This window comes from Schistocerca cancellata, chromosome 5 (assembly GCF_023864275.1).
Source record: "Schistocerca cancellata isolate TAMUIC-IGC-003103 chromosome 5, iqSchCanc2.1, whole genome shotgun sequence".
NCBI lineage: Eukaryota > Metazoa > Arthropoda > Insecta > Orthoptera > Acrididae > Schistocerca > Schistocerca cancellata.
This window is the reverse complement of record NC_064630.1, coordinates 640,639,741-640,655,341: the sequence shown is the minus strand read 5'-3', so window position 1 is coordinate 640,655,341 and position 15,601 is coordinate 640,639,741. Positions and strand designations below refer to the sequence as shown.

Sequence of the window (15,601 nt, the reverse complement as noted above, 5' to 3'; positions counted from 1 at the left end):
TATGAATCAAATGGTTCAAATGGCTCTAAGCACTGTTCAAATGGCTCTAAGCACTGTTCAAATGGCTCTAAGCACTATGGGACTTACCATCTGAGGTCCCCAGTCCCCTAGACTTTTTTTTTTTTTCCATCAGTCTACTGACTGGTTTGATGCGGCCCGCCACGAATTCCTTTCCTGTGCTAACCTCTTCATCTCAGAGTAGCACTTGCAACCTACGTCCTCAATTATTTGCTTGACGTATTCCAATCTCTGTCTTCCTCTACAGTTTTTGCCCTCTACAGCTCCCTCTAGTACCATGGAAGTTATTCCCTCATGTCTTAGCAGATGTCCTATCATCCTGTCCCTTCACCTTATCAGTGCTTTCCACATATTCCTTTCCTCTCCGATTCTGCGTATAACCTCCTCATTCCTTACCTTATCAGTCCACCTAATTTTCAACATTCGTCTATAGCACCACATCTTAAATGCTTCGATTCTCTTCTGTTCCGGTTTTCCCACAGTCCATGTTTCACTACCATACAATGCTGTACTCCAGACGTACATCCTCAGAAATTTCTTCCTCAAATTAAGGCCGGTATTTGATATTAGTAGACTTCTCTTGGCCAGAAATGCCTTTTTTGCCATAGCGAGTCTGCTTTTGATGTCCTCCTTGCTCCGTCCGTCATTGGTTATTTTACTGCCTAGGTAGCAGAATTCCTTAACTTCATTGACTTCGTGACCATCAATCCTGATGTTAAGTTTCTCGCTGTTCTTATTTCTACTACTTCTCATTACCTTCGTCTTTCTCCGATTTACTCTCAAACCATACTGTGTACTCATTAGACTGTTCATTCCGTTCAGCAGATCATTTAATTCTTCTTCACTTTCACTCAGGATAGCAATGTCATCAGCGAATCGTATCATTGATATCCTTTCACCTTGTATTTTAATTCCACTCCTGAACCTTTCTTTTATTTCCATCATTGCTTCCTCGATGTACGGATTGAAGAGTAGGGGCGAAAGGCTACAGCCTTGTCTTACACCCTTCTTAATACGAGCACTTCGTTCTTCATCGTCCATTCTTATTATTCCCTCTTGGTTGTTGTACATATTGTATATGACCCGTCTCTCCCTATAGTTTACCCCTATTTTTTTCAGAATCTCGAACAGCTTGCACCATTTTATATTGTTGAACGCTTTTTCCAGGTCGACAAATCCTATGAAAGTGTCTTTATTTTTCTTTAGCCTTGCTTCCATTATTAGCCGTAACGTCAGAATTGCCTCTCTCGTCCCTTTACTTTTCCTAAAGCCAAACTGATCGACACCTAGCGCATTCTCAATTTTCTTTTCCATTCTTCTGTATATTATTCTTGTAAGCAGCTTCGATGCATGAGCTGTTAAGCTGATTGTGCGATAATTCTCGCACTTGTCAGCTCTTGCCGTCTTCGGAATTGTGTGGATGATGCTTTTCCGAAAGTCAGATGGTATATCGACAGACTCATATATTCTACACACCAACGTGAATAGTCGTTTTGTTGCCACTTCCCCCAATGATTTTAGAAATTCTGATGGAATGTTATCTATCCCTTCTGCCTTATTTGACCGTAAGTCCTCCAAAGCTCTTTTAAATTCCGATTCTAATACTGGATCCCCTATCTCTTCTAAATCGACTCCTATTTCTTCTTCTATCACATCAGACAAATCTTCACCCTCGTAGAGGCTTTCAATGTATTCTTTCCACCTATCTGCTCTCTCCTCTGCATTTAACAGTGGAATTCCCGTTGCACTCTTAATGTTACCACCGTTGGTTTTAATGTCATCGAAGGTTGTTTTGACTTTCCGGTATGCTGAGTCTGTCCTTCCGACAATCATACCTTTTTCGATGTCTTCACATTTTTCCTGCAGCCATTTCGTCTTAGCTTCCCTGCACTTCCTATTTATTTCATTCCTCAGCGACTTGTATTTCTGTATTCCTGATTTTCCCGGAACATGTTTGTACTTCCTCCTTTCATCAGTCAACTGAAGTATTTCTTGTGTTACCCATGGTTTCTTCGCAGCTACCTTCTTTGTACCTATGTTTTCCTTCACAACTTCTGTGATGGCCCTTTTTAGAGATGTCCATTCCTCTTCAACTGTACTGCCTACTGCGCTATTCCTTATTGCTGTATCTATAGCGTTAGAGAACTTCAAACGTATCTCGTCATTCCTTAGTACTTCCGTATCCCACTTCTTTGCGTATTGATTCTTCCTGACTAATGTCTTGAACTTCAGCCTACTCTTCATCACTACTATATTGTGATCTGAGTCTATATCTGCTCCTGGGTACGCCTTACAATCCAGTATCTGATTTCGGAATCTCTGTCTGACCATGATGTAATCTACTTGAAATCTTCCCGTATCTCCCGGCCTTTTCCAAGTATACCTCCTCCTCTTGTGATTCTTGAACAGGGTATTCGCTATTGCTAGCTGAAACTTGTTACAGAACTCAATTAGTCTTTCTCCTCTTTCATTCCTTGCCCCAAGCCCATATTCTCCTGTAACCTTTTCTTCTACTCCTTCCCCTACAACTGCATTCCAGTCGCCCATGACTATTAGATTTTCGTCCCCCTTTACATACTGCATTACCCTTTCAATATCCTCATACACTTTCTCTATCTGTTCATCTTCAGCTTGCGACGTCGGCATGTATACCTGAACTATCGTTGTCGGTGTTGGTCTGCTGTCGATTCTGATTAGAACAACCCGGTCACTGAACTGTTCACAGTAACACACCCTCTGCCCTACCTTCCTATTCATAACGAATCCTACACTTGTTATACCATTTTCTGCTGCTGTTGATATTACCCGATACTCATCTGACCAGAAATCCTTGTCTTCCTTCCACTTCACTTCACTGACCCCTACTATATCTAGATTGAGCCTTTGCATTTTCCTTTTCAGATTTTCTAGTTTCCCTACCACGTTCAAGCTTCTGACATTCCACGCCCCGACTCGTAGAACGTTATCCTTTGGTAGATTATTCAATCTTTTTCTCATGGTAACCTCCCTCTTGGCAATCTCCTCGCGGAGATCCGAATGTGGGACTATTCCGGAATCTTTTGCCAATGGAGAGATCATCATGACACTTCTTCAATTACAGGCTACATGTCCTGTGGATACACGTTACGTGTCTTTAATGCAGTGGTTTCCATTGCCTTCTGCATCCTCATGTCGTTGATCATTGCTGATTCTTCCGCCTTTAGGGGCAATTTCCCACCCCTAGGACAAGAGAGTGCCCTGAACCTCTATCGGCTCCTCCGCTCTCTTTGACAAGGCCGTTGGCAGAATGAGGCTGATTTCTTATGCCGGAAGTCTTCGGCCACCAATGCTGATTATTTATCAAAATTTAGGCAGTGGTGGGGATCGAACCCGGGACCGAAGACGTTTTGATTATGAATCAAAGACGCTACCCTTTTATTTATTTATTTTTTTAATCTCATTTTGTTCGCTTTTGTTCCTTGCATCTGCTCGGGGCGGACGTCGTAAAACATCCACTGAAGTTCGTTGTTGATCGATTAGCTCAGTTTTTTATTACAGAGGGCAGCTAACCCTCTGACCGAACACGCTGAGCTACCGTGCCGGCTGTCCCTTAGACCACCCTTGACTTAGAACTACTTAAACCTAACTAACCTAAGGACAGCACACACACACATACATGCCCGAGGCAGGATTCGAACCTGCGACCGTAGCAACAGCGCGGTTCCGGACTGAAGCGCCTATAATCGCTTGGCCATCCATATGATTAAGTCAAAAAGTGAGGGTTGTGACTACCTTTGTTTAACGTTTCTGAACTCTAGATACATTAGCAAGTATTTTAGCGCATACCGGCAGTATCACAATCCAAACCACCGAACATCGTCTAAGGTTTGGCCTGGATTATGGCTGCTATCTTTTAACCCATGCTAAATTTCTCTCGTCACATGTAAGAGATTGTCTACTCAACTTAGTCACCTAAGATTCCATACCGAATATTACATCGAGAAACAGTAAGTTCTACTTTTATAATCAGGTAGATGATCAAGAAATTTTGGGCAGAATTACTTTAAAACGTGGAACATATTAACTACGAGGCATTATTTCTCCCTTGCTGAGGGAGATTAAGTCGTACTGCATCAAGAATGACTGAAGATGATGCAGAGAAAAAGTAAAAAATTGTTGTAAAATGGAACATCAGTTACAACAAAACTCTCGAACGATGAGAGATTAGGAGCAAAACATACGTTGATTTTAAGTAGGGTAGCATTATATGGTCAGATTTAGGTTTTGAGAGAAGTGCAATCTTATGAGAGCATTAACATCAGTAATATTCTTATATATATTGATGACCTGCAGCCGTCTAGAACGAAATTAGAAGTATACTAATACCTTCAGCTGTTAACAGGCGTTGATATATATCAACGGGGACAGGTGAAAATGTGTCCCCCGACCGGGACTCGAACCCAGGATCTCCCGCTTACATGGCAGACGCTCAATCCAGCTGAGCCACCGAGGGCACAGAGGACAGCGCGACTGCAGGGACTATCTCTCGCACGCCTCCCGCGAGACCAACATTCTCACCTTGTATGTCCACGCACTACATTCGTAGTGTCCCACGCCAATACACCTATTACTCGTGGAAGACATTCTTACTGTCCCGTAAGAGTTCGGGTAATATGCGTGCATCCGTACAGAAGAAGGTCATGGCCGGTGCTGCCAGAACTATATACTTACATGCATATGGTGTCTGTTCTTTCGGACAGTTTTAGGTGATTCACCCTATTTACGTGATGTATGGTAAGAGAAGACCTCAGCCCCAAATGAGAATTGAAATAAATCTAGCCGTGGGGACAAGTGAAAATTTGTGCCTGACTGGGACTCGAAACCGGATTTCCCGCTTTACGCAAGCAGTCGCCTAACAGTCGCCTAATGCCTAACGCAATCCAGGTAAGGCCAACGTAATTTCTTTTTTCCGAAACGGAAGCACCTTTTTTTACGTTAACAACTTCAGTTCCTCTTCTTCCTTTGTTGTTGTTTTCTATTTTTCTAGTATTCCCTCCTTTTGCCCCCATGAAGTCCCTTCCTTTCTTCTGTCCATGTTGTTCTCGTTTTTTTATTCCCTCTGCTTTGAAAGCCTTCTAAATTTAGTATTTTATTTTTAAAACTCTTTCTTTTTGCTATTCCTGATTCTTTGATGTTTCTTTCTAGACCTCAACGGCAGCGAAGGCGGAGCAGATGTACTTCGGTACGGCTGAGCTGGCGGAAGAGGCAGCCTCTTGTCCAAGGCCAGAATGGACAGAAGGCACGACGGTTCCACATGTTAGTGGCGGTACCTCGACAGGGTTTGTTCCACATGTTAGTGGCGGCTGAATAAGTAATATTCCAGGCTAACAACATGGTCTTACTTCCGGAATTCAGGGATCACTTTAGATTCCCTACTCTTTACAATTTACAGCTTCAAGTCGCAAAGTGGAAACCTCGCATAATGGAAGTACCGTAGTATTGGTAATATTTTTTTGAGCATGGTGCTGTTTTATGTAGTTCAGATGAAGATTACATATACAGGAAGGTCAGAAAATGTCTGGAACGCCCGTAGGGAATTTCAGGGCAGGTTGTACTGGGACATAAATGTTTAGATTGCTCTGAGCACTATGCGACTTAATTTCTGAGGTCATCAGTCGCCTAGAACTGAGAACTAATTAAACCTAACTAACCTAAGGACATCACACACATCCATGCCCGAGGCAGGATTCGAAGCTGCGTCCGTAGCATAAATGTTTAGAAAAAAATCCTATATGTTATGCAGTTTCTGAGTTATTTAACATTAAAGTTGCCGATCAGGTAGTCGCGCACGAAATTCAAGTTTCAGGTGACCAAGTCAAGAACTCGTTGGGCAAGACCGCCCCTGGTACGCCGCTAGAAAGTGAGCGCGTAGCCCATATTGGCTGATTTCAATCCTAAACAACTCGGAAACGTCGCAACGTATCGATATTTTTTCAGAAGATTTATGTCTCAGTACAACCTACCCTGCAACATCTCTACGATCGTTTGAGACATTTTCTGACCACGCTGTATAAAAAGAAATAAAGCTACTGTAGTCCACTTCATGAACGGTAGTGGTTTGCACAGCTCGAGCGAAAGACGGCGAATAAAATTTTGCTCTTCCAGGCCGCAATAGCAGTACGTGCATACACGTAGTTTATGCCTGAAGAAAGCATGTTTCCTCCAAATTATTTCTCTTACTTGTTTTTGTAGAATTTGTTTCTTACCACCACCATAAATGATGACAACTCGCAACAAAGGGAATAAAAATCACATAAATTACTCCGTACATTGACGTTTAATGTTCACATTGGCTACGACATTCATATCAGAGTGCTCAGAACACTACAGTACGCTCACTGGCTGGCGAAGAATGCGTCACGTAGGTGTGCAGAACAAGGCTAAAGTCGACCTCTATTGTTCATGATTCCCACTACAGCCACGTAGATGGCATATGGCGGATACATACTAATTACCTGTTTCATCAGTTTTTTTTTTTTAATTTCCCACCAACGTGACATCTTAACGAAAACGGGCGTGGCTTGTGAGTCATGATTATGATGTTATGAGTAAGAGGTGATAAAGTCATGGAAATATATTGCACAGTTTAGTACTGCGTTTAAGTGGTAAGTGAGCCAGGTTGTCCATATCCCTACTACTTCCTCTGACTCTTGTAACAACAGTCCCGTTTCTGTACAAGCTGTAGATAAACTTTCGAACATGTATATTATCCCCGCTACTTTCAGAATTTCAAGCATTGTATTCCAATCAACATTGTCAAAAGCATTGTCTAAAACTACATATAAAAGGAAATATCCTGACTAACTGGTTGGTTGGTTCATCACCGCTCAGCCCAAACCACTGAGGATAGAAACTTGAAATTTGGAGACAGTGTTGATCTCATAAGGCAGGCGTCGTTTAGTAAGGAATGTTTCGTAACACCACCTCTAAGCGGGTGAAGTAGGGGACGAAACATTTTTTGAAAACATGTCGCTATTAAGGCAATTTTGAATCCAGAACCACGAAAATTTTTATTTGGTTTCTTAGTGACAAATAAAAAATGTGTGCAGTAGTTTTGGAAATTCAGTCTCTAACGGGCTACAATAGTGGATGAAAGTTTCGTTGAAAATGCATAATTTTTAAACCATTTTTAAAGCTACATCTATGAAAACTGGTCTTTGAATTTTACGATTAAAAATTTAAAAAAACATATATCAGTGACTTTTTGGGAGTTCAACACACTTTTTTTTTCTTTTTGAGTCATCAGTTTTCTGACTGGTTTAAAGCAGGCTACCACCAATTCCTTTCCTGTGCTAACCTCTTCATCTCATAGAAGCACTCGCAACCTAGGTTCTTAATTATTTGCTGGATGTATTCCAATCTCTGTCTTCCTATTAGTGGTTTTCACATATTTAAAAACTTTGATTCTCTTCTGTTCCGGTTTTTCCACAGTCCGTTTCACTACCACACCATGCTGCGCTCCCGACATACATTCTCAGAAATTTCTTCCCCAAATTAAGGCCTATGTTTGATACCAGTAGACCTCCCTTTGCCAGTAATGCTCTTTTTGATAGTGCTAGTCTGCTTTTGATGTCGTTCTTGCTCCGTCCGTCATTGGTTATTTTGCTGCCTAGGCAGTAGGAATCCTTAACTTCATCTACTTCTTGACCATCAATCCTGATATTAAGTTTCTCGCAGTTCTCATTTCTGCTACTTCTCATTACTTTCGTCTTTCTTCGGTTTACTCTCAATCCAGATTCTCTACTCATTAGACTGTTCATTCCAATCAGCAGATCATATAATTCCTCTTTCAATTTCATTCAGAATAGCAATGTCATCAGCGAATCGTATCATTGATATCCTTTCACCTTGAATTTTAATTCCACACGTCAACCTTTCTTTTCTTTCCATCATTGCTTCTTCGATGTGTAGATTGAACAGTAGGACGAAAGTCTACCTCCCTTCCATCTTGGTTTTTGTACATATTGTATGTTATCGTCTATCCCTTTAGCTTACCCCTATTTTTCTCAGAATTTCGAATATCTTGTCCATTTTGCATTGTCGAAGGCTTTTTCCATGTCGTCTCACTATGAACGTGTCTTGATTTTTCTATAGTCTTCCTTCCATTATCAGAATTTCCTGACCGAGGCCTTTACCTTTCTACAGCCAAACTAATCGTCATCTAAAAGATCGTCAGTTTTTTTCATTCTTCTGTATATTATTCTTGTCGGTGGCTTCGATGCATAAGCTGTGAAGCTGGTTGTGAGATAATTCTCGAACTTGTCGGCTCTTGAATTCTTCGAAATTACGTGAATGGTATTTTTCCGATGTCGGTGTTGGCTTGCTGTCGATTCTGATAAGAACAACGCTATCACTGAATTGTTCACAGTAGCACATCTTCTGCGCTACCTTCTATTCATTACGAATCCTACACCCGTTATGCCATTCTCTGCTGCTGTTAATATTACCCTACACTCATCTGAATCACTGTCTTCTTTCGATTTCACTTCACTGACCCCTACTATATCTATATTTAGCCTTTGCATTTCCGTTTTCAGATTTTCTAGTTTCTCTACCACGTTCAAGATTCTGATATTCCACGCCCCGACTCCCGGAGATCTGAATGGTGGACTATTCCTGAATCTTTTGCTATTGGATAGATCATCATGACACTTTTTGAATTACTGGCCACAAGTCCCGTGGATGCACGTTATGTATCTTTAATGCAGTGATTTCCATTGCCTACTGCATCCTCACGTCATTGATAATTTCTGATTCTTCCGCCTTTAGGGTCAGTTTGCCACCCCAAGGACAAGAGAGTGCGCTGAACCTCTGTCCGCTCATCCGCCCTCTTTCACAAGGCCGTTGGCAGAATGAAGTGGCTTCTTACGCTGGAAGTCTTCGACCGTCAGTGCCGATTATTAATCAAAATTTAAACAGTGGCGGGTTTTCAACCCGGGACCGCGGATTTTCATTACTAATCAAAGAGTCTACCCTTAGACCACATGTATAACGGTAAGGGGGGGGGGTGAAATAGGGGATGGAAATTTGTATGATAATATTTCATTACGAAAGCATTTTTGAAACTAAATCTCTCAAAATTTGTATTTGGCTTCTTTATTAGAAATTCAAAAATATGGGTAGCAGAGTTTTCTGGCCATTCAACCCCTAATGGTGTGAAGTAGGCCACGATAATTTTTATGAAAATATTAAGTTGTATTAAAACATTTTTAAAGCTATATCTACAAAAATGGTATTTGACTTCTTCGTTAGAAATAAAGAAATATGTGTTTGTGGATAAAAGTTTCTATGGAAATACCACCACAACAACTCAAAAGGCAGGATTAACTAAGACTTGCGACTCCAGCTATCAGTATCGCTTTTTGGTCAGAAAAACACTCGTAGAAGACATGTTTCTATGGCCTTAATCAGCATGAAAAGTTGAGAACATGCTGCAACTTGCGAACAACATAAAAATTCGATTAAAGAAAGACAAACAAAAGAATCCCTTCAGGTGATGCAGCGTACGGGTGCGTAGCAGAGGGCGCTAGGCTAATTTACTACAAACGTAGGTTTGCCTTTCTTTAACCTATCTTCTAAGATGTGTCGCATGTTCATGTATTCATCCGCAATCCAAACTGATCTATACCGATTCTTACTTCTACCAGATTTTCCATTCTTCAGTAAGTAATTCATTTCAGTGTTTTGTAACAAAGACTTATGAAATGACTTTTCGCTAATACACTTTGCAGCCACCTGCCTTCTTTTGACTTGGAATTATTATATAGTCATTTTATTTTTCCTAATGTCTCTTTTAATGTACTAGGTCGGGGCATAAGTTTGTAGCGATTTTGTCTTACATGTTGGTATTCCGGTTGCTACGGGTTTAATGATAGTTGTCATTTCTTATTTGTAGCTTACCGTTGTTAGTTGAGGCTATGTATTGTCATTTTGTCATTTGGAGATAGAGAAAGAAGAGTCAAGTGAATAAATCGGAACATTTCCGACATATTCTTCTCTTTGAGTTCAATAGAGGGGTGAAAGCAGCGGAGGCAGCTAGAAACATTTGCGTCGTGTATGGGGATAACTCGATTGCCCAGAGGACGGCGAGAGTTTGGTTTTCTCTATTTAATGAGAACAGTTTTGACATTAATAACTCTCTGCGTTCAGTAAGATCTTTGGGATTTGATGAAGATCGTTTAAACACTTAATCCACAACTGACAAATCTGACGAACTGTGATTATTCCATCATTGTGCGACATCTGAATGCAAAGAGGAAGTGGCCGAGCGATTCTAGGCGCTACAGTCTGGAGCCGCGCGACCGCTACGGTCGCAGGTTCGAATCCTGCCTCGGGCATGGGTGTGTGTGATGTCCTTAGGTTTAAGTAGTTCTAAGTTCTAGGGTACTGTGACCCCAGATGTTAAGTCCCATAGTGCTCAGAGCCATTTTAACCATTTTTTTTTTTTTTTGCAATGAGAAAGGTTCAAAAATCGGGTGCATCGATACTGCATGCTGTAAGTCAAAATCACAAAAAAATCAGCAAGTGGTCATATGTGGACCTCTGCTTGGTCGTTATCAACTGACTCGTGAAAAGCACTGATCATAACCATCTTGTATCGTTACCGGTGACGATAAATGTCTCTTTACGCTAACAGAAGGAAAAGAAAGTAACGGCTGAGCCCAAACAAAGCAGTAACTCCCCATACAAAGACCTGTGCGTATCCACAAAAGATAATGTTATGCATCTGGTGGAACAGTGACAGTGTGGTGCACCAGTAACTGCCTCCTCGAAGTGTAACAATCACTGCTGACTTGTCGACAACTGCAGACTCAATCCTAGAACAACGAGCGGGAAGACTGGGCGGAGTGGTGCTACCCCACGATAATCCGCGCCCGCACTCTGCTAGACTCTTTCCAGGAGTTGGGTTGGGAATTCATACCGCATCCCCCTTATTCACCTGACATTGCGCCCTCAGATTTTCACCTTCTCCGCTCGCTATCGAAGAACCTTCCAGGAATTTCCTTTCTGGATGAAAATTGGCTCCGAAAGTGGTTTGATGAAGTCTTCGCCTCAAAACCACGTGATTTTTACAGTTCGGGAATCGAAAAGATACTCCAGAGTTCGCAGACTGCAGTAAATATTGAACGATATTATTTATGACTAAAGTGTATGTTCTGCACTCTTCTTTATACATACACTACTGGCCATTAAAATTACTACAGCACGAAGATGACAAGCTTCAGACGCGAAATTTAACCGACAGAAAGAAGATGCTGTGACATGCAAACGATTAGCTATTGAGAGCATTCACACAAGGTTGGCGCCGGTGGCGATACCTACAACGTGTTGACATGAGGAAAGTTTCCAACCGATTTCTCATACACAATCAGCAGCTGACTGGCGTTGCCTGATGAAACGTTGTTGTGATGCCACGTGTAAGGAGGAGAAATGCGTACCATCATGTTTCCGACTTTGATAAAGGTCGGATTGTAGACTATCGCGATTGCGGTTTATCGTATCGCGACATTGCTGCTCGCGTTGGTCGAGATCCAATGACTGTTAGCAGAATATGGAATCGGTGGGTTCAGGAGAGTAATACGGAACGCCGAGCTGGATCCCAACGGCCTCGTATCACTAGCAGTCGACATGACGGGCATCTTATCCGCATGGCTGTAACGGATCGTGCAGCCACGTCTCGATCCCTAAGTCAACAGATGGGGACGTTTGCAAGACAACAACCATCTGGACGAACAGTTCGACGACGTTGGCAGCAGCATGGATTACCAGCTCGGAGACCATGGCTGCGGTTTCGGATGAATCCAGGTCCTGTTTACAGCATGATGACGGTCGCATCCGTGTTGGTGACATCGCGGTGAACGCACATTGGAAGCGTGTATTCGTCATCATCATACTGGCGTATCACCCGGTGTGATGGTATGCGGTGCCAGTGGCTACAGGTCTCGGTCACCTCTTGTTCGCATTAACGGCACTTTGAACAGTGGACGTTACATTTCCGATGTATTACGAGCTGTGGCTCTACCCTTCATTCGATCCCTGTGAAACCCTACATTTCAGCAGGATAATGCACGACCGCATGTTGTAGGTCCTGTACGGGCGTTTCTCGATACAGAAAAATGTTCGACTGCTGCCTTGGCCAGCACATTCTCTAGATATCTCACCAACTGAAAACGTCTGGTCAATGGTCGCCGAGCAACTGGCTCGTGACAATACGCCAGTCACTACTCGTGATGAACTGTGGTATCGTGTTGAAGCTGCATGGGCAGCTGTACCGGTACACGCCATCCAAGCTCTGTTTGACTCAATGCCCAGGCTTATCAAGGCCGCTATTACGGCCAGATGTGATTGTTCTGGGTACCAATTTCTCTGGATCTATGCACCCAAATTGCGTGAAAATGTAATGACATGTCAGTTCTAGTATAATATATTTGTCGAATGAATACCCGTTTATCATCTGCATTTCTTCTTGGTGTAGCAATTTTAATGGCCAGTAGTGTAAATTTCCGGAAAAACGCTACGAACTTACACACCAACCCAATAGTAGCAGAGGAAGATAGTACGTACGTGATGGAGGCCTCTGGAGGAAGAGGCGGCGCCGTTTCAGCCCAGCGGGGCCACGTCTTTATGAGCGAGAAGAAGGCGCGGCCCGGGCTCTCCGACGGCCGGCACTGACAGTATCCCAGGATGCGGTAGTCTGGGGACAGGTGGCCCAGGTGCACGCCTTGCTCCAGCAGCCGCCACAGGGAGGCGACCGCCTCTGGGGAGGGCAGCTCCTGCATGAAGTGGCCGATGAAGGCGACGCCCACGCTGACGGCGTTGTAGTTCTTGGTGTGGCTGCCGACGATGCCCCAGCCGCGGCCCTCGTACACCACGCCATCCATCCCCACCAAGAAGTTGTAGGCGATGTCGAACCAGCCCTTACCCTCCATGTGCATCAGCTGTATCCGCCGAAGCAGTATCATGTTTAAGGCCGGCGTCTCGGACGATAGGGAGGCTGTGTGGTCTGTCAAAGATACCAATGATCGATCTGAAAATTACTTCTCCACCTCATAATTTCCACGCATTATCCCTTTCAGACCCTCTAATAGTGTACATTAACTTTTACTGAGTCTTAGTTGCAACAGCATTTTCTTTCCCAGTGGAAACCTGAGGAACACATCTGTGATTGTTCAACCTTTCCATCGTGTGCAAGTGCTGCCAACTGTTGGGCATCACTATGAAAATGTCAACAAGGCACTGTATCAGTGCGCAACAGCATGTGGCCACCAGAATATCCAGATGTGGTTGGTTCGCTATATTCCACTATACAACTGGATATGTATCTTTATTGTTACTTTGCATGGTAGTTATTCAATGATTACTTTACTACACTACTGGCCATTAAAATTGCTACACCAAGAAGAAATGCAGATGATAAATGGGTATTCATTGGACAGATATATCATACTAGAACTGACATGTGATTACATTTTCACCCAGTTTGGGTGCATACATCCTGAGAAATCAGTACCCAGAACAACCACATCTGGCCGTAATAACGGCCTTGATACGCCTGGGCATTGAGTCAAACAGAGCTTGGATGGCGTGTACAGGTACAACTGCCCATGCAACTTCAACACGATACCACAGTTCATCTAGAGTAGTGACTGGCGTATCGTGACGAGCCAGTTGCTCGGCCATCATTGACCAGACATTTTCAATTGGTGAGAGATCTGGAGAATGTGCTGTCCAGAGAAGCAGTCGAACGTTTTCTGTATCCAGAACGGCCCGTACAGGATCTGCAACATGCGGTCGTGCATTATCCTGCTGAAATGTAGGGTTTCGCAGGGATCGAATGAAGTGTAGAGCCACGGGTCGTAACACATCTGAAATGTAACGTCCACTGTTCAAAGTGCAGTCAATGCGAACAAGAGGTGACCGAGACGTGTAATCAATGGCACCCCATACCATCACGCCGGGTGATACGGCAGTATGGCGATGACGAATACACGCTTCCAGTGTGCGTTCACCGCCATGTCGCCAAACACGGATACGACCATCATGATGCTGTAAAGAGAACCTGGATTCATCCGAAAAAATGACGTTTTGCCTTTCGTGCACCCAGGTTTGTCGTTGAGTACACCATCGCAGGCGCTCCTGTCTGCAATGCAGCGTCAAGGGTAACCGCAGCCATGGCCTCAGAGTTGATAGTCCATGCTGCTGCAAACGTCGTCGAACTGTTCGTGCACATGGTTGTTGTCTTGCAAACGTCCCCATCTGTTGACTCAGGGATCGAGACGTGGCTGCACGATTCGTTACAGCCATGCGGATAAGATGCCTGTTATCTCGACCGCTAGTGATACGAGACCGTTGGGATCCAGCACGGTGTTCCGTATTACCCTCCTGAACCCATCGATTCCATATTCTGCTAACAGTCATTGGATGTCGACGAATGCGAGCAGCAATGTCGCGATACGATTAACCGCAATCGCGTTACGCTACAATCCGACCTTTATCAAAGTCGGAAACGTGATGGTACGCATTTCTCCTCCTTACACGAGGTATCACAAGACCGTTTCACCAGGCAACGCCGGTCAACTGCTATTTGTGTATGAGAAATCGGTTGGAAACTTTCCTCGTGTCAGCACGTTGTAGGTATCGCCACCGGCGCCAACCTTGTGTGAATGCTCTGAGAACCTAATCGTTTGCATATGACAGAATCTTCTTCCCGTCGGTTAAATTTCGCGTCTGTAGCACGTCATCTTCGTGGTGTAGCAATTTTATTGGCCAGTAGTGTATTTATTACAATGGAGAACATTTCGTAATTAGATATTTTAGTCCATAAAATGAAGCCAAGTTTACAATGTATGTTATGAAAATGGGTACATATTTTTTGTAAAAATCTTGCGTCTAAAATCGTTAAAAAGTCACCTAACTCACACAAAGAAAAATTTCCTTCTTCCATAAAAAAGTTTTGGTCTGAAGAGGATATTGCGACCTATTAATTCACTGACTTTACACACTGTCTATGTGCAAAGGAGCTTAAGGGTGTAGCACTCTTTGAAAATTTATAGAAAACTGATTTTTGTTAGTTTAAAATGTTCTCCGAGATGTCTCATATTCTTGTAGCGTTCATCCAGAGAAGTATGTAGGGTGATTAAGTTGCCCTTAGCGTGGGGTTTTGTGCAACCCGCAACACCTTCGAAAACGACGTGTGTTGTTTTCATATTCTCTCGCTGACGACGTGCAACTATTGGTCCTACATAAAAAGTGAATAAGACATTTTTGTGTGAAATTTAATGAAGGCCACTGTTTTCGAGCTATTAAGAAAGTCGCACTTGGAGGTAACTTTTATTGCTTTACTTCAGTACTTCGAAAACTAGTCTCTAGTAAAAAACCATCCCAGAACAAATTGTTACTATATTAAATTTCAAACTAATAAGTTGTATTCATTTTTTTAGAGCTAATAGTCTGAGCATAGGGAGTGATGGAATTAGAAAATCTTGAGCGTGGTAGCTGAAGGCTTTTAGAGTTGCATAAAGCCCATTGGTGCAGGTGGCTGAGT

General features: G+C 43.0%; 1 protein-coding gene and 1 non-coding gene across 2 annotated transcripts in view; both read right to left on the bottom strand.

The window, feature by feature from the left end:
* The window catches only part of LOC126187787 (uncharacterized), a 190,731-nt gene that overhangs the window by 79,781 nt on the left and 95,349 nt on the right, over nucleotides 1–15,601 (bottom strand). The window contains exon 3 of the mRNA XM_049929059.1: nucleotides 12,622–13,060. Coding sequence (XP_049785016.1) covers nucleotides 12,622–13,060 — 439 coding nt within the window. The remainder of the gene's footprint in view (nucleotides 1–12,621; nucleotides 13,061–15,601) is intronic.
* Nucleotides 4,437–4,510, bottom strand: Trnat-ugu (transfer RNA threonine (anticodon UGU)). Its single transcript has one exon. It is a non-coding gene; the product is annotated as a tRNA-Thr (tRNA).